This window comes from Ovis canadensis, chromosome 7 (assembly GCF_042477335.2).
Source record: "Ovis canadensis isolate MfBH-ARS-UI-01 breed Bighorn chromosome 7, ARS-UI_OviCan_v2, whole genome shotgun sequence".
In the NCBI taxonomy this organism is placed as follows: Eukaryota; Metazoa; Chordata; class Mammalia; order Artiodactyla; family Bovidae; genus Ovis; species Ovis canadensis.
This window is the reverse complement of record NC_091251.1, coordinates 37,050,154-37,068,079: the sequence shown is the minus strand read 5'-3', so window position 1 is coordinate 37,068,079 and position 17,926 is coordinate 37,050,154. Positions and strand designations below refer to the sequence as shown.

Here is a 17,926-nt window from a genome sequence, read left to right as displayed (position 1 = left end):
AAATGTTTATTTATTTTTGGCTGCACTGGGTCTTCGTTGCTACCTGCGGGCTTTCTCTAGTTGTAGCAAGCAAACTATTCTAGTTGCTGTGCACAGATGTCTCATTGCGTTAGCTTCTCTTGATGCGTAATAGTACAGACTCTAGGGCACTGGGCGGCTTACGGGCTCTAGAGCGCCAGCTTGGTAGTTGTGGCATGTGGGCGTAGTTGCTCCGGTGTAGCATGTAGGATCTTAGTTCCCAATGGAAAAAGGGAAATTGCTCAGTCGTCTCTGACTCTTTGTGACCCTATGAATTGTAGCCCGTCAGGCTCCTCTGCCCATGGAATTCTCCAGGCAAGAATACTGGAGTGGGTTGCCATTTCCTTCTCCAGGAGATCTTCCCCACCTAGGGATCGAACCTTGTTCTCTCCGTTTCAGGCAGATTCTTTACCATCTGAGTCACCAGGGAAGCCTAGTTCAAGTTCAGTTCAGTTCAGTTGCTCAGTCGTGTCCGACTCAGCAACTTGCTCAAACTCATGTCCATTGAGTCGGTGATGCCATCCAACCATCTCGTCCTCTGTTGTCCCCTTCTTCTCTTGCCTTCAATCTTTCCCAGCATCAGGATCTTTCCCAATGAGTCAGTTCTTTGCATCAGGTGGTCAAAGTATTGGAGTTTCAGCTTCAGCATCAGTCCATCCAATGAACATTCAGGACTGATTTCCTTCAGGATTGACTGTTTGATCTCCTTGCAGTCTAAGGGACTCTCAAGAGTCTTCTCCAACACCACAGTTCAAAAAAATTCTTCAGCACTCAGCTTTCTTTACAGTTCATCTCTCACGTCCATACATGACTACTGAAAAAACCATAGCTTCGACTAGACGGACCTTTGTTGGCAAAGTAGTGTCTCTGCTTTTTAATATGCTGTCTAGGTTAGCCATAGACTTCCCTGGTGGCTCAGACTGTAAAGTGTCTGTCTACAATATAGAAGACCCGGGTTCAATCCCTGGGTTGGGAAGATCCCCTGGAGAAGGAAATGGCAATCCACTCCAGTACTGTTGCTTGGAAAATCCCATGGACAGGGGAGCCTGGTAGGCTACAGTCCACGGGGTCGCAAAGAGCCGGACACGACTGAGTAACTTCACTTTCACTTTCAGGTTGGTCGTAGCTTTTCTTCCAAGGAGCAGGCATCTTTTAATTTCATGGCTGCAGTCACCATCTGCAGTGATTTTGGAGCCCAAGAAAATAAAATCTGTCACTGTTTCCATTGTTTCCCCATCTATTTGCTGTTAAGTGATGGGACTGGGTGCTGTGATCTCAGTTTTTTGAATCCAACCAGAGATCAAATCTTTGTGCCCTGCATTGGCAGGCAGATTTTTAATGACTGGACCACCAGGGAAGTCCCTGCCTTGTCGTCTATATTAAATTTTTCCCATTATTTTTATTGTGGTAAAATGTACATAATAAAACTTAACATTTTAAGAGTCTGTAACTATAAAGTTTAGTGGCATTGAGGACATTCACATTACTGTATAACTGTCACCACTATCCATCTCTCAAATCTTTATGATCATCCCATACTGAAGCTCTGTACTGATTAAACAATAACTTCACATCCTCCCTTTTCCCCAAGTGCCTGGTAACTATTCTTCCTCTTTCCATCTTTGTTCTTTTTCCTTTTCAGTTTTAAATGCTTCTATTGAGATATGCTCAAGCTCAGAGATTCTTTCTTCAGCCATGTCCAGCCAGGATCTCAGTTTCCCAACCAGGGATTGAGTTTGGTACATAGCAGTGAAAACACGGAATCCTAACCACTTGACTACCAGAAAACTTCCAGGAATGTCCTTATTACACAGAAGAGGAGCACAGACATAAAGTAAATGATGGAAAGACTTGCTTACACACAGAGACTGAATTGCATACTCATATACATGACTACAAAGAAAATCTTACCTAAAACAAATCACAAAATAATAATTCCTAATGGCAAAAGACACCACAAATTTTTAAAAAACCAGCAACTTCTTATAAAGATAAATTTAAAAATATGTGCAATGTGAAAATGCATTTCAAACTCAGGTGCAAGAAAAGTGTGATTTTTTTTTTCTAAATTCAAGGGTCTGCATCAAAATTCCAGCTCTCAAGCGTGCAGCAAAACTTCCCTCAGTTCTTATCTTAGGTGTCTTCCAGCTCTTTTACATAATTAGAAAACTCAAATGATCAGAATTTGTCCTAGTAAAACAGAAAGTTCAGTTTCTTTCTGTGTGTGTGTGTGTGTGTGTGTGCCCTGATTGGCATCATCACAGTTTCTAACCCTGTTATAATTTATCTGAATATTGAAAATAGTGTTGTTTGGTTCTCACATTTCAAACAGCTAACAAATTAAAATTCATCTGTATAAATTTTGTACATAGATACTTGCACATCTATGTTCAAAGCAGCACTATTCACAAATGTGGACGTGTTCACTAGTGAATGGAAGAATAAACATGTGGTATGTACCTTTAATGGCATATTATTCAGCCTTCAAAAGCAAGGAAGTTCTAACATATGCTACGGTATGGGTGAAACTTGAAGACATTACTCTAAGGGAAATAATCTAGCACAAAAGGATAAATAATTGTTACCATACTTAAACAAAATGAATGTGCATGATCTCAAGGGACACCTACATAAAGAATAAATTGCGATGGGAATTTAGGAATCGATAATGCTCACCTTATTAGTTTGGTTTTATTAAGGAGAGAGTACTAATGGGCAGAGGACAATAATCTTTTACAATCTTAATATGCATAAAGCTAGAGATTACTGTTTTGACTTATTTTAGGGAAGTCACTGGGTAGTGGCCGGATCTGGATTTCTTATGCAATAATAGGTAAGAGGAACAATTTGTGTAAATAATCATTGTTCTAGTTCCACGGCTCTGATTATAGAATACGTATGGATATTATCATTTATCTGGAGAAAAGGAGATATGAATACATTATGGTGATTTCAGGCCTTAGTTACTATACTATACTCCCATAAATATATTTATTGTATGTTGTAGAACTCTAATATACTCGAGATGAACAGGGCCCAGATGAGATGGTCCAGAGCACATGCCTAAGCTAGTCTATGTGGAGGACTTCTTCAGCTGATGTTTAGATGGTTGGCTTTTAGAGGAAGTCATGGTGATTCTCAAAAGTTTGATGGGATCCTCATTCACTCAGATATTACAATTTTGACTTCCAGGAGTTTCCATGTGAAGAAAGGTTTCTAAAGGCTTGATTTTCTTAGTCACTGAATGGGTTCTGGCAGCCCTGGGCCCAGGGCCATATTGATAAGTGAGGACCTAGCTCTGAGTCTGAAGACAAGGAAGGGGATGGAAGACACGCATGGACTGGATTGAAATGAAGTGTGCAAGAGTGACAGGCACTCCCGCTCCCATTCCCCTCTTCAATCCTCCTTATCCCATTTTCAGTAAGTTATGGGGAATAATCATCAAACAACAAGGAATTTTACAAAGAGAGATAGAAATTGTTACCAAAACTGGACAGATAGAATTCTTTTCTCGCACTGGATCTCCAGACTTTTGGAAGTGGAATGTTCTCAGATGAAGCTACAGCTACAGCAAGGTGAGGAAAAGAAATGGTGAATGAAAGTGACTATGCAAGAAAGTTTGGAATTGTTTTGTGAACAGTGATAACTAAGCTAAAAAAAATGTGGGAGGGATAATTTGGAAAATTGGGATTGATATATATGCATTACCATAAAAAATAGATAACTAATAAGGCCCTACTGTATAACACAGGGAACTCTGTTTAATACTCTGTAATGACCTTTATGGGAAAAGAATCTTAAAAGGAGTGGATATTATGTATAAGTATAACAGATTCATTTTTCTGTACACCTGAATCTAACATAACATTGTAAATCAACTATAATCTAATAACTAGTTTTTAAAAAAAACACAAAGAAAAGAGAAAAAGCCAAAAATGTGGGAATCCACAGAAGTAGCATTGGACAATTGAAAAGTACTTTGAGGAGTTTGCTATTCTGAATGTTTAGATGTTGATGCTAAGATAGGCAAGTGAAAGTCACTCAGTCGTGTCCAACTCTTTGTGACCACATGGACTATACAGTCCGTGGAATTCTCCAGGCCAGAATACTGGAGTGGGTAGCCATCCCCTTCTCCAGGGGATATTCCCAAACCAGGGATTGAACCCAGGTCTCCCACGTTGCAGGCAGATTCTTTACCAGCTTAACTACCAGGGGATGCTAAGATGGCTTCTGTTATGTCTATATCTTCAAGATCCCATGAGTATTGTGTTGCATGGAAAGAAGAAAACAAATGGAAATTCTATAAATACAGTACTAGAAAGATGAAGTTCATGATGTCTCAAGGCTGTCCCAATACTTCTTCTTTTTAAAAAAATAATAATTTACTTATTTATTTGGCTTCACTAGGTTTTAGTTGCAGCTCGCAGGATCTTTGATCTCTGTGGCATGCTGAATTTTTAGTTGGGGCATTTTTATGTTTATATTTGCAGCATGTAAACTCTTAGTTTTGGCATTTAGGAGCTCATTCCACAACCAGGAATGGAACCTTGGCCCCCTGCATTCGGAGCCTGGCGTCACAGGCACTGGACCACCATGGAAGTCCCTCCAATTCTTTTTGATTCAAATTGTGTCACAAGGAAGATCAGTCCAAACCCGGAAACCCCACATAAACATACCAGAGACACCTAGCTACAATGATGCACTTTATTATTTCTACTGAACCAGACATTCCATGAATACAACTTTGAAGCATACCTCAGCACCCATTTCCTAACGGCTTGCTGATGGTCATCCTTTCCCTTCAGGCATTCATCCTCACAACACATTCAAAATGTGCTGAACTGTATGACTTGACTGAAATCACATCTCAGAGCACTATATCTTAGCCCTGCCCACCTTTCCTTTGTCTGATGCAAGGAGAAAAAGGGCAGGTGGTGGATGACTAAAGCAAATGAGATCCAAATGTCCATCCTCAAGTTTGCTTGTAAGGATCAGTAAGGATAAGTTTCTGTCTTCTAGCTCTAACGTCTTTCAGAATATACTTTAAGAATGTTGGGAGGAAGGTACTTTCCCGGTGGATGTCAACATACCAACCACAGATTCAGGGATAATTTCTCTGATATCATTTTGCCATCGACAAGTGATAAAGACCCATCCCTTCTCATAAGAGGAAGTGTATTCACAATCTGGCATCTTGATCCCACTTGTTAAAACACAATGCACTGCTTTTATTTTTTTATGACTCGTGTAACAAGTCCCAACTTCTTCGCCACAAGACATAAACGTGTTATGACAGATCTTTTCAATGTCCTCATACGATGCTTGAAGGAAGAAATGTTCCTTCACACAATAAAGCCTACGGTGAACATTTTTTATCTTCATTTCATCGCTGCAGTATGTTGGATCACGTAAGGGTCTTTTACGATCAATAATGACATGGGCTTTGAATAATTCCTTGGTAGGTGCTCTGGTAGGACTTGTACCATCTAAATGCTCTTCAAATTCTTTATCTATTAAAGAACCATCAATTATCAGCTCGAATTTCAGTGGCTTCAGGAGCAGGAAGAGCAGAAACAGGGGCAGCATGTTGATCAGAGTCCCCATATTTCCCTGAAGGGAATACAAGAGAGAAGGAGTTATGTCCACTGTGAGGCTGTGCCTTCGGTTCCTGTGTATGGCCCATTCTACCACCTACTTCTGTTCTGAGCTCGAAGACTTTGGACAGTTTTAAAACTGACATCTCAGTTCTGTTTCGATACCAGGAAAATATTTACTCCAAAGTGACCTTAGAGGACCTACAGTTAGTCTAGAAGACTGTGGGTAAGAGGGAAAAGTGAAGGAAGAAGGAGAGAAAAGGAGAAAGGGATGGAGAGAGACACGATGAAGGGAAACAGAGAGAGAAGGTAACGAGGAAGAACTGAGGAAGAGAGCAAGAGCGAGATGAAGGCCAGGAGAGAAGGGTAAATGCGGACAAGATGTCGAGAGGGCAGTGGGGCGAGAGGCAGAGAGGAGGCTCATGTGCTTGCTCTCCTTCTGGAGTAAAGAAGTTCTCTCAAGTTCTCTTCCTGGAGTTAAGAACTTGCCCTGAGAAGAGCTGCACTTGATCCCCGCTTCCCCTTACCAACATCCTGCTTTTCTGAGGACCATTCTTCATCTTCTGACTTTCTCCTCTTGCTCATTTCTAAACTCCAGTGCCCTTCACAAGGGATCGAGCAAGATCCATCATGTCACGTGAGCACCATATGTGTGTGGGTTGGTGTAAATACCATCACCTCATCGCCTGGAATTGTGGGTCCATGTTACAGTCTCCTCTGCCTCCTCTCCCCACTAAGAAGAACTCTTCCACTCAGGTGCATTACTGACCTTGTGAGTCTTTTTCCAATCTTTTCTTTAAAGCAGACTTCATGTTTCCTTCTCAGGTTTTCCTGTCTCTAAATTCTTCCCATCTTGTGTGCCTATCTGTCATCACGGTACCCTCACATCAGAGACTGCACAGTCACAACTTTCCCTCCACATGTGTGTGTCTCCGTGTCTATTCACCCCACTGTAGGAGCACTAATATTTCCCTAATACTTGTCATATACATGAGGAAGTGTATTTGTCACACAAATATGGGAAACTGGGTAGATGCCTTATATTTTTCAAGAATTCTACTGCTTTAAAATGAAATGGAAATATTAGTTTGGCACCTACTTCTGAGACATGTCATTATAATGCTTCATACTAATTATGTTAAGGATTTTAAGAAAAGCATTCCTTAAGGGAGCCGGGGCAGTAGTGACCTGTGGCCCAGAAAACAGACCCAAGTTCTAGACATCAGGGTGCAGTTTACTATAGTGGAAAGTGTCATCATTCATAGAGGACTCCTGGGTCTATTGATCATTTGTTATTTCTATTTCAAATCTTATGGTTAAGCATTAATTCTCCTAAGAGGCTTTCTTCCCAGGGAAAGGCAAGCACTTTAGGTACACTAGGGAGCAAGCTTCTTGACCTATCTTTGCCCATGGCCTCTTTGCCTCATTGAGTCCTTGTGTAACAGGAGGGGAAAGGGCAGGGCACAACTTTTGAAAGAATGACATAGCCCAAGGACACAATATAAACCAGTTAGAATCAAATGGGACCAAGATGGCAGGCAAGACTAGACCTTGATCTTCAATCAGCAAGTGAAATGACACACCCAGAGGTGCCAGGACAGTTCCAAAGCACTGTCAAAAGACCAAGGAGTGGGCCAGTGGACGGAATCCCACCCCTTCCCCAAAATAGTTGGAATAATCCTCCTACTCATTAGCATGTGAAATTACCCAGCCTATAAAAATTAATCATGCCACATTTCACAGCCTCACTTGCCCTCTGTGATGGCCCACAATCCGTCTGTGGAGTATGCTTCTCTCTGAATCTGCATAAATCCATCTCTTACCTATCACTTTGTCTCTCACGGAATTCTTTCTGGGATGAGACATCAAGAATCTGAACTTCTTTAGGCCCTGAAACCAGGTACTGTGGGTTTGGGATGGGTTTGAGTCCCAGCCACGTGGGTTCAAGCCCCAAGCTGGGTTTTGGCTGGGTTTGAGTCCCAGCACTTGAGTTCAAGTCCCAGTTTGAGGTAAACGGTTTCACTTGTATCATCAGTGCTTCAGAGAGTGGATGTGTTAAGGACTGGGCTGGAGAGATCCTGATACTGAGAATATTCACTTCCCCTGAGTGTCAGAGCTTGGAGCAGGAAAACAGAAAAGCAAGGCTGAACAGCTGAGATAAGTATATTTTTGAGGTTGCCATTAAGTAAAAATAAAAATCATGAATAACAATGGCTAAGATCACAGGCAATTATGTGCCAAGCACTAAGTTAAGCACTCTACGTCCTCCTCCTCCTGGTCATCATCATCCAAGCAAGCTTATGATAAAGATATTCTTTTTAATATTGTTTTTGTTTTGATTGTATTTAGGATCTCTTTGTGAAGGGATGTTGTCTGAAATCTTACTTTAGGTCTGGCAGAATCTTTTGGTTTTTTGTTTTGCTTTTTAATTTTTATTTTGTTAACACCAAAAACATTTTGTACTGGGGTATAGCCAATTAACAATGTAGTGATAGTTTCAGGTAAAAAGCAAATAAACTTAGCTATATATATACATAGGGCTTCCCTCATAGCTCAGTTGGTAAAGAATTTGCCTGCAAGGCAGGAGACTCAGGTTCGATTCCTGGGTTGGGAAGATCCCCTGGAGAAGGAAATGGCAGCCCACTCCAGTATTCTTGGCTGGAGAATCCCGTAGGCAGAGGAGCCTGGCAGGCCCCAGTCCATGTGGTTGCAGGAGTTGGAAATGACTTAGCAGCTAAACCAACACCACCACCATTCTTCCCCAAACACCCCTCCCATCCAGGCTGGCACATAACACTGAACAGAGTTCCATGTGCTATACAATAGGTCTTTATTGGTTATCCATTTTAAATATAGCAGTGTGTACATGTAGGTCTGGCAGAATCTTAGTTCAAGCCCTTGTGACAAGTCAGCCTGATTTCCACATTTCTGTTCTTCAGTACTATTCTATGGCTTCTTTCAGTCTAGTTTCCTTACCTGATGCTAGAGTGTACCTCCTTCCCTAGGCTGTCTTTGTAATCCTATGAGACTGCCAGAAACAGACAGACCACCAAAGTGACAAGTACCAAAATAATTTCTGAGCCACTAGAGAGCTGTCTATGGGGTCACACAGAATCAGACAAGACTGAAGCGACTTAGCAGCAGAGAGCTGTTAGAAAAAGAAAAACAGATCCACTTTCCACAAGGCCTAGCTGTGCTGCTGCAGGACAGCTTTCTGTTTGTTTTTTTTTTTAAACTCTACTGTTCTCTTGCTAGAAACGAAGTCCTTTACTGGGACAACCTGAGTAATTTTCTAATATTGATAACCCAGGAACCCTGACCAAGGTGGAGATGGATATCAATATTTGACTCCAGGGTGGATCCAGTTTGTAGATATGTGAGTAGACAGGTGGTGCTACAATCAGGTCGATATGGGGACACATATCACAGAGCATAGAGAAGAGGAAATCTGAAGATAGGAAATCAGAGAATGGGCCAAGAAAGAAACAACTGATCCTAAGTGTTGATGTGGGAGAGGGCACTCTGTGTGTGAGCATGTTCAGAAGCCATTCCTCACACCCTTGCTTTCACTCTCTCATCAGCCTCCTGAAGAAGTCCCTTCAGCAGAGTGATCCCATTGGCTCAAACCAGGGAGCTCTGCACACATTCCCAGAAAGGGGACCCTGGAGTCTCTGTGGTGTCTTGGGCTGGAGAGAGCAGGACAGGGTGAGCATAGGCAGCAGAGCTGAGGCTCCTGTAGCACCAGGACCAGGACAGCCCTTCATTTTGTATATCCTCTAAGCCCTTCATCCTTTGTTTAGGAATTCATGCTGTGGTTTCAGGCTTCTTAAAATCTTTGCTCACCCCCATGGATATGCATTTTCTCTCACTCTATCTTACTTCTTTATGGATTTTTAAAAATTTAAACCTTTCATCCATCTGGAATTTATTTTGAAGTATAATGGGAGGTGGGTTTTTTTTTTCACATGGTTTCTATGTAATCTCAGCACCAGTTCTTCAGGGAATAATATTTATTGCCTCATCTCTAATTTAAAAGTTACCTATGTGTTTAATAATTCTTTTTTTCTGACTATATTGTATTTTGATCCTATGTTTACTATTCATGTGCCAACTATAAGCTTTTACTTATTATCATTAATAAAGAATGTTAATATGTAATGAAGCAATCCACGTTCATTCCTCTTCTTATTCAAAAACTTAGTACAGGGACACAGCAGAAAGTAAATTAGTGGCAGATTAGGGCTGAAGGTAGGAATAGAGATTAACTATCAATGGTCAGAGAAAGACACAGACAGACAGACAAGGACAAAGACAAACGCAGAGACAGAGAGCAGAGAATAGACAGTGTGACGTACACTCCGGCAATGTTTCTTAAGGTTTCTTCTGGTAACCTCACACTGCAAAATCGCCTTACTTCCTGTGTAATATATACTCGATGGTTTTTCATCCTACCTGATTAATCAGGATCTCTGTGAATGGACTCAGAAATTTGCACTTTAAACAAATTCACGAGGTGATACTCAACCCACTAGAGTTTGAGAATCGATTTTTTACTCTACATAAAAGTCTACTTATTATGAGGAAAACATCCTCCTAAAGTGGCAAAAGTGTTAGGCTTTTTCAGTAAATGTTTCTGGATAGAGATTGAGATGAATTCCTTTCACCTTTTGGCTGTTGTGAATTATGCTGCTTTGAACATGGGTGTACAAACAGCTGGTTAGACCTAACTTTTCCTCTTTGTTTTTAAACTTGCTTGGGAGTGTTAAGGAAGCTTAGGTTTATAGACTGGGAAGGGCCTGAGAGAGGCTGTCTATCTAGAATGTCTCCTCCTAAAATGTGGATACTGAGTCCAGATCAGGACTCTTTATCCAAAATATTTTTAAAAATTGAGATGAGTCAAAGATTCCTTAGGCACATGAATATATATCTCCAAGGGATTATTCAGTGGTGTTTTCAGTGTAAATCACTTTAAGAAGACAAACAGGATTTGTAAATAGAATTTAATATGAGGCATTAATAGACAGTCATCATATAATAATTATATAACCCCAACCACAGAAGAGAAAAACTAAATTTGCATCTTTCAAACTGGTAATTATTATACTTTCAACCTCATTGCTGGTGAGAGGGTGATAAGGGGGGTAAATCCTATATTCTGGTGACATTGAAAACCTTGGCAAGTGTAATTAAAAATTTTTTAAATCTGATACTTTCCCCTCATTTTAATAGCTAGAATTCTAAGCATCATAATTTAGATAGAAATGTGGACAGCAAGTTTTATTGCATAGGAACAAAAAGTTCAACTTTGAAAACATAAATGTCAATGAATTTAGAGAAAGTTTAAATTACCTTGGATATGTTCATGGACATGACAAAAATGCCACTACAATCATAACTATAAGGGCTAATATTTGAGATAATCAGTGTTTAATATTCATTGAATCATATATTCTTAGAATGGGTTACTTATGAGAATAAGCAAATATTTTGATCAATAATATTTTACAGATGCAGACTATTCATAATATAGCAATGGGAATGTCTGGTTACAAGTGACAGGAGTGCGGCTGTTCAAGATGGCAGAGTAAGACATGCACTCATCTCCTCCTGTGAGAGCACCAAAATTGCAACTAGCTGTTGGACAATCATTGACAGGAGGATGCTGGAACACCAAAAAAAGATAGCCCGGGTCCAAAGACAAAGAAGAGGCTGCAGCTAGATGGTAGGAGGGGTGCAATATGATAAAGTCAAATCCCATACCAGCCAGGTGAGTGACCCACAAACTGGGAAACAATAATACCAAAGTTCTCCCACTGCTGTGAAGGTTCTGAGCCCCATGTCAGGCTTCCCAGTTTGGGGATCTGACAAAGAGACTGGGGATCTGGCAAAGAGACTAGGGATCCCCAGGGAATCTGGCTTTCAAGGTTAGCAGTATTTGATTATATGACTTCCACAGAACTGGGGGAAACAGAGTTGCCAGTCTTGGAGGGCACAAAATAAATCTTATGAGCACCAAGACCCAGAGGAAAGGAGCAGCAACTCCACAGGAGGGTAGCAGAACCAAAACTACCTGCTAGTGTCAGAGGGCCTCCTGGGGAGGTGTGGGTTGGCAGGGGCTCAACACAGGGACAGGGGCCCTGGCAGCAGCAGGTCAGGAAGGTTCCCTTCAGTATAAACCCTCTTGGAGGTCGCCATTAACCCTACCAGAGAGCCTCAGGCCAAACAACTACCAGGGAGGGAATGATACCCCACCCATTAGCAGATAATTGGATTAAAGCTTTACTAAGCAAGGCCCTGCTCACAAGAGCAAGACCCAGTTTTTCCCATTACCAGTCCCTCCCATCAGGAAGCTTATATAGGCTGCTTAGCCTCCTCCATCAGAGGGCAGACAGAAGAAGCAAAAAGCAAAGTCCCACAGCAACTAAAACAAAAACCACATTACAGAAAACGAACCATGATGAAAAGGAGAAAGTTATGTCCCAGATATAACTGGGACACATTTGGGAAAACAGTGGAGAAGATTCAAGAAATGTTTATCAAAGACTTACAAGAACTAAAGAACAAGCAAATAGAGATGAATAATACACTGCTGCTGCTGCTGCTAAGTCGCTTCAGTCGTGTCCGACTCTGTGCGACCCCATAGACGGCAGCCCACCAGGCTCCCCCGTCCCTGGGATTCTCCAGGCAAGAACACTAGAGTGGGTTGCCATTTCCTTCTCCAATGCATGAAAGTGAAAAGTGAAAGTGAAGTCGCTCAGTCGTGTCCGACTCTTAGCAACCCCATGGACTGCGGCCCACCAGGCACCTCCGTCCATGGAATTTTCCAGGCAAGAGTGCTGGAGAGGGGTGCCATTGCCTTCTCCAGAATAATACACTAGAAGGAATCAATAGCAGAATAGCTGAGGCAGAACAGATAAATGACCTGGAGGGCAGAATGGTGGAAATCACTGCCACAGAACAGAATATAGAAAAAAAGAATGAAAAGAAACAAGATAACCTAAGGGACAACATTAAACACACCAAACATTCACATTATAGGGGTCCCAGAAGGAGACAAGAGAAAAGACCTGAGAAAATATTCAAAGAGATAATAGCTAAAAACTTCCTTAACATGGGAAAGGAACTAATCAACCAAGTCCAGGAAGCACAGAGAGTCCCAGGCAGGATAAACCCAAGGAGGAACACACTGAGATGCATAGTAATCAAACTGACAAAAATTAAAAACAAAGATAAAATGTTAAAAGCAACAAGGGGAAAACAAAAAACAGCATACAAGGAAACTCCTACTAGCTGATTTCTCAACAGAAACTCTACCATCCAGAAGCGAATGGCAGTATATATTTAAAATGATGAAAGGGAAGAACCTGCAACCAAGAATACTCTACTGAGTAAGACTCTTGCTCAGATTTGCTGGAGAAATCAAAAGCTTCCCAGACAAGCAAAAGTTAAAAGAATTCAGCACCACCAAACCAGCTTTACAACAAATGCTAATGGAACTTCTCTAGGTAGGATACACAGAGAAGAAAAAAACCTACACAAAATAAACCCAAAACAATTAAGAAAACTGTAATAGGATCATGCATATTAATAATTACCCTAAATGTAAATGGATTAAATGCACCAACCAAAAGACATAGACCAGATGGGAGGATGAAAACGTGTGCGTGTACGCATTTCCACTTACCACATCACTCTGTTTGACCCCCCAAATTGCATGTAATTATTTTATACTGTTAGGTTAATCATGTTCCCATCATGGCTTGCAATTGTTATTACTTTTTATTTTTGTCTGGATATGATTGTGAAAACTGATAAACATCTTTTCCTATTGTGGTTATGTAACTATTCAATACCATTGTATCATAACTGATCAACAGAAAAATAGTAGAACTCTATATCACCAAAACTACGATTTAACAGAAAAACCTGTAATCACTTTTTAAAATCCAGATGCATATCAGAATTATCTTGAAGTTTTTTGAAAAATACAAATGTCCAGGTGTTACTGTTTTTCCTCCAGAGCTCCAGATTAAGTGTCTAATGAGCGGTCATGTTTAAAGACAACTGGACTATATGATGATCTTTTGCTTTTATCTAGTTTATTTCACTTTTTCTATTTCATATTCAGTGCTTCCATTTCATTTAGTTGATGTTTTCTAATTTCTCCAACTTTTTTAAAAAATTAATTAATTTGTTTTAATTGGAGGCTAATTACTTTACAATATTGTGGTGATTTTTGCCATACACTGACATGAATCTGCCATGGCTGTACATGTGTTCCCCATCCTGAACCCCCCCTCCCACCTCCCTCCCCATCCCATCCCTCTGGGTCATCCCAGTGCACCGGCCCTGAGCACCCTGTGTCATGCATTGAACCTGGACTGGCAATCTGTTTCACATATGGTAATATACATGTTTCAATGCTATTCTCTCAAATCATCCCACCCTCGCCTTCTCCCACAGAGTCCAAAAGTCTTCTTTACATCTGTGTCTCTTTTGCTGTCTCATATATAGGATCATCATTACCATCTTTCTAAATTCCATGTATATGTGTTAGTATACTGTATTGGTGTTTTTATTTCTGACTTACTTCATTCTGTATAATAGGCTCCAGTTTCATCCACCTCATTAGAATGGATTCAAATGTATTCTTTTTAATAGCTGAGTAATACTCCATTGTGTATATGTACCACAGCTTTCTTATCCATTCATCTGCAGATGGACATCTAGGTTGCTTCCATGTCCTGACCATTGTAAACAGTGCTGTGATGAACACTGGGGTACATGTCTCTTTCTTTCTTTTTAAAAAAATTTTTTTTATTTTAATTGGAGGCTAATTATTTTACAATATTGTAGTAATTTTTGCCATACATTGACATGAATCTGCCATGGATATACATATGTTCCTCATCCTGAACCCCCCCTCCCACCTCCCTCCCCACCCCATCCCTCTGGGTCATCCCAGTGCACCAGCCCTAAGCACCCTGTGTCATGCATAGAACCTGGACTGGCAATCTGTTTCACATATGATAACATACATTTTTCAATGCTATTCTCTCAAATCATAACTTTTTTTTAATGTTCTTTCTCAAGCCTTTATGAAGAGTAGTAGAAAACGTTTGTATACATATATATAAATAAAATGTACAATATATACTTTAGAAAACTTATAAATTTTTGCCTAGCTAAAAATTTTATGACATTTTGATTCTACTAGTTTGACTTAGTATGAACACAAGGCCAGATTTCTAATTTAAAAAATAGATATGCAATGACCAACCAGGTTTACTGTATAGCACAGGGAACTATGGTTAATATCTTGTAGTAACTTACAGTAGAAAATAATTTCTAAAATAATATATGTGTATATGTATAATCATCTTGCTGTGCACCTGAAACATTTTAAGTCAACTATGCTTCAATAAAATATATATATTAAGAGAGGGGAATAAAACCCCAAAAACTGGCGACAGGAGTGCCAAAGAAACTAGTGACGGGAGTGCCAGGAGGACCTGTACTGACTCACAGAAACAGATGTCTGAGACACACAGCAGGATGAAGAAATCCAATCCTTCACTCTGTTTTCTCTCTCATTCCACTCTGCTTTCTATGCTAGCTTCATGCACAGGCAGGGCCTCTCCACAGACTAGCAGAGACAGTTATCCAACACAACAAGTATCTTTCCCGATTGGCCTCATTTCTGTCGCGTGCATAAATCCATGAACCTGAACGCCCCCGATTGGTCCACCTGAAGCTCAGGTCTGTCTCTGAGAAGAAAAGGCAAAACCACAAGTTAAAACCCGAGTAGAATTGCAATTGCTGACAGAAAAGCTGTTCCCCTACAAGGCAAACAAAGGAATGGACACCCAATACAAAAGTAGAAATGTCCATTTGAAAAAAGCAGGGGGGAAATCAAAACACAGAAGATATCTGCAACATGGTCCCAAATAATGTTTGAAATAAAGATTACATGGTGAGGGAGGGGAAGCCCTAAACATAACCTTATTCAACTGCTCTTTCTAAAGGGTTAATTTCTTGTAGTGATCTTGAAAGCTGTCAGTTTCTCAAAACTAAAATAATTCTGAGGAAGCGTCATTGAAGAAATGTATCTTTAAGAGCTGGTTTGGGCATGTTATCCAATATTAAGTGCCAATTTCTCAGAATGCCACGTTCTGGTATCAGCGAACTCCTACCCTTTATCACCATCAGGTAATGTCAATTTCTCAGTCTGGATAGTTAAACTACAAGAGACAGTCTAAACACTTAGTCCATACAATTAGACTTACCTTTGTGAGTAGATCCCAGAGTATTTCTCTATTAAATTCTGGAAGAAAGATCTCACCCTAAGCAACTTTAAATTTATACTTTTTAGTATCATATAGAGGCAATAATTGGAGAAGGCAATGGCACCCCACTCCAGTACTTTTGCCTGGAAAATCCCACGGACAGAGGAGCCTGGTAGGCTGCAGTCCCTGGGGTTGGTAAGAGTCAGACATGACTGAGCGACTTCACTTTCACTTTTCACATTCATGCATTAGAGAAGGAAATGGCAACCCACTCTAGTGTTCTCGCCTGGAGAATCGGGGTTGCACAGAGTCGGACATGACTGAAGCGACTTCGCAGCAGCAGCAGAGGCAATAATTATGCTTCAGACCTTCAGACCTATAACTAAACTGAAAATGGGGTCAGTTTGAGAAAACCTGGAGAACAATGTGATCCTTATGGGCCATTAGAGGATCAGTGGGTTCACTGAAATGCACACCTTTTGGTGAATTCAAGACATTTCTTCCCCTTAGGATCACTGTGATGGCTTAAGTATCTGGAGCTTCCAGAAGTGCACAGAGTAGAGACACACTAAGTAAGAGTGTCTCAGTAATTGAAAATCAACTTTCAGAGCACAAATATAGAGTAATTTTAACATCTTATGTTGCAAAAATGGAGTCAAACTAGGTCTCAGATGACAGAATTTTCTCTCGATTGTAGCTTTCTGCAAATTTATACTTGCTCATGCCTTGTTTAGCCCTTTTTGTATGATTTCGCAAAAATGTTTAAAGATTTGCTGCATTGATATCTAGTATATCTTCATGTAATGTCAATGTGAATTTATTTAAAGGATTTTTACAGATCAGATGACAATGTAAGTATTTATTTATTTAGTTTTGGACACACCAGGCATAGGTGGGATCCTAGATTCCTGATCAGGGATTGAACCAGTGCCCATTGGAGTGGAAGTGCTGAGTTTTAACCACTGAAGGTGAAAGTGAATTCACTGAGTCATGTCCAACTCTTTGTGACTGTAGCCTACCGGGCTCCTCCATCCATGGGATTTTCCAAGCAAGAATTTTGGAGTGGGTTGCCATTTCCTTCTCCAGGGTATCTTCCAGACCCAGGGATCCAACCTGAGTCTCCCGCATTGCAGGCAGGCTCTTTACTGTCTGAGCCACCAGCCTGGAGCACCTGAAATGCCCCTCAGTGTGAGTTTAGAAGGAAATGACTAAGATATCCAAGATATGGCCACTGGTTTGACTGATTTCATTATCTGGTCCTTCTGACAGATTAGGATTAGTAGAAAAATAGAAGTATGGAATATGGTGGGATAGATTATCCCATAGATTTTCTTGGGAAGAGAAACATAAATCTAGTGAGACAATTGGCTGCATATCAGTAAAAACAACATAGGTTCCAGTGTTCATTCCATGTAGCCCCCCCCCCCACACACACACATTCTCTCGCTTCCCAATGTATGTTGGACTTGAGATCAAAGTAATATTTAGAAAACATTAAGGATATTGATACAAGTATAGTAGCATTTTTTTTTTCATACTTAGGATTGAATAAGGTATGTTTCTCGTTTCTTTTCTTCTGGCCGTGCTGCCCAGCAGGCAGGATCTCAGTATTCCAATTAGGGATTAAACCCAGGAAATGGCAGTGAAAGCATGGAATCCTCGCCACTAGACTACCAGGAAACTACCAAGAATGTCATTATTATACAAAAGAGGCACACAGGCATAAAGAAAACGATTGAAAGACTTGCTTACACACAGAGACTAAATTACATACCCATATACATAAGCGCACAGAAAACTTTGCCTGAAACAAATCACATAATATAATAATTCCTATGGCAAAAGACACCAAAAAAATTTTTTTACAAACCTGGTTACATCTGGTTTAAAGTAAATTACATTTAATTTAAAAATATGTGCAGTGTGAAAGTGCTTCTCAAACCCAGATGCAAAAAAAGTGTGAATTTTTTTTTCTAAATTCAGCATATCTGCATCAAAATTTCAACTCTTAAGGGTGGCAGCAAAATT

At 40.4% G+C, this 17,926-nt stretch overlaps 1 protein-coding gene across 1 annotated transcript; it reads right to left on the bottom strand.

The window, feature by feature from the left end:
- Nucleotides 1-5,061: 5,061 nt before the first annotated feature.
- Nucleotides 5,062-6,172, bottom strand: LOC138444001 (inactive ribonuclease-like protein 9). The gene is made up of 2 exons (XM_069597359.1): nt 6,140-6,172; nt 5,062-5,709 (listed from the first exon to the last, which is right to left on the bottom strand). Exons 1-2 carry the CDS (start codon nt 6,170-6,172, stop codon nt 5,062-5,064), a joined length of 681 nt encoding a protein of 226 aa, XP_069453460.1.
- Nucleotides 6,173-17,926: the final 11,754 nt, after the last annotated feature.

Excerpts from the sequence above, each read along its gene's own strand:
- LOC138444001 (XM_069597359.1), bottom strand. The coding sequence starts at position 6,172 with ATGAAGAATGGTCCTCAGAAAAGCAGGATGTTG. Across the intron at positions 5,710-6,139 it reads CTCAGAAAAGCAGGATGTTG|GTGGTAGAATGGGCCATACA; the intron begins GTAAGGGGAAGC and ends GAACAGAAGTAG.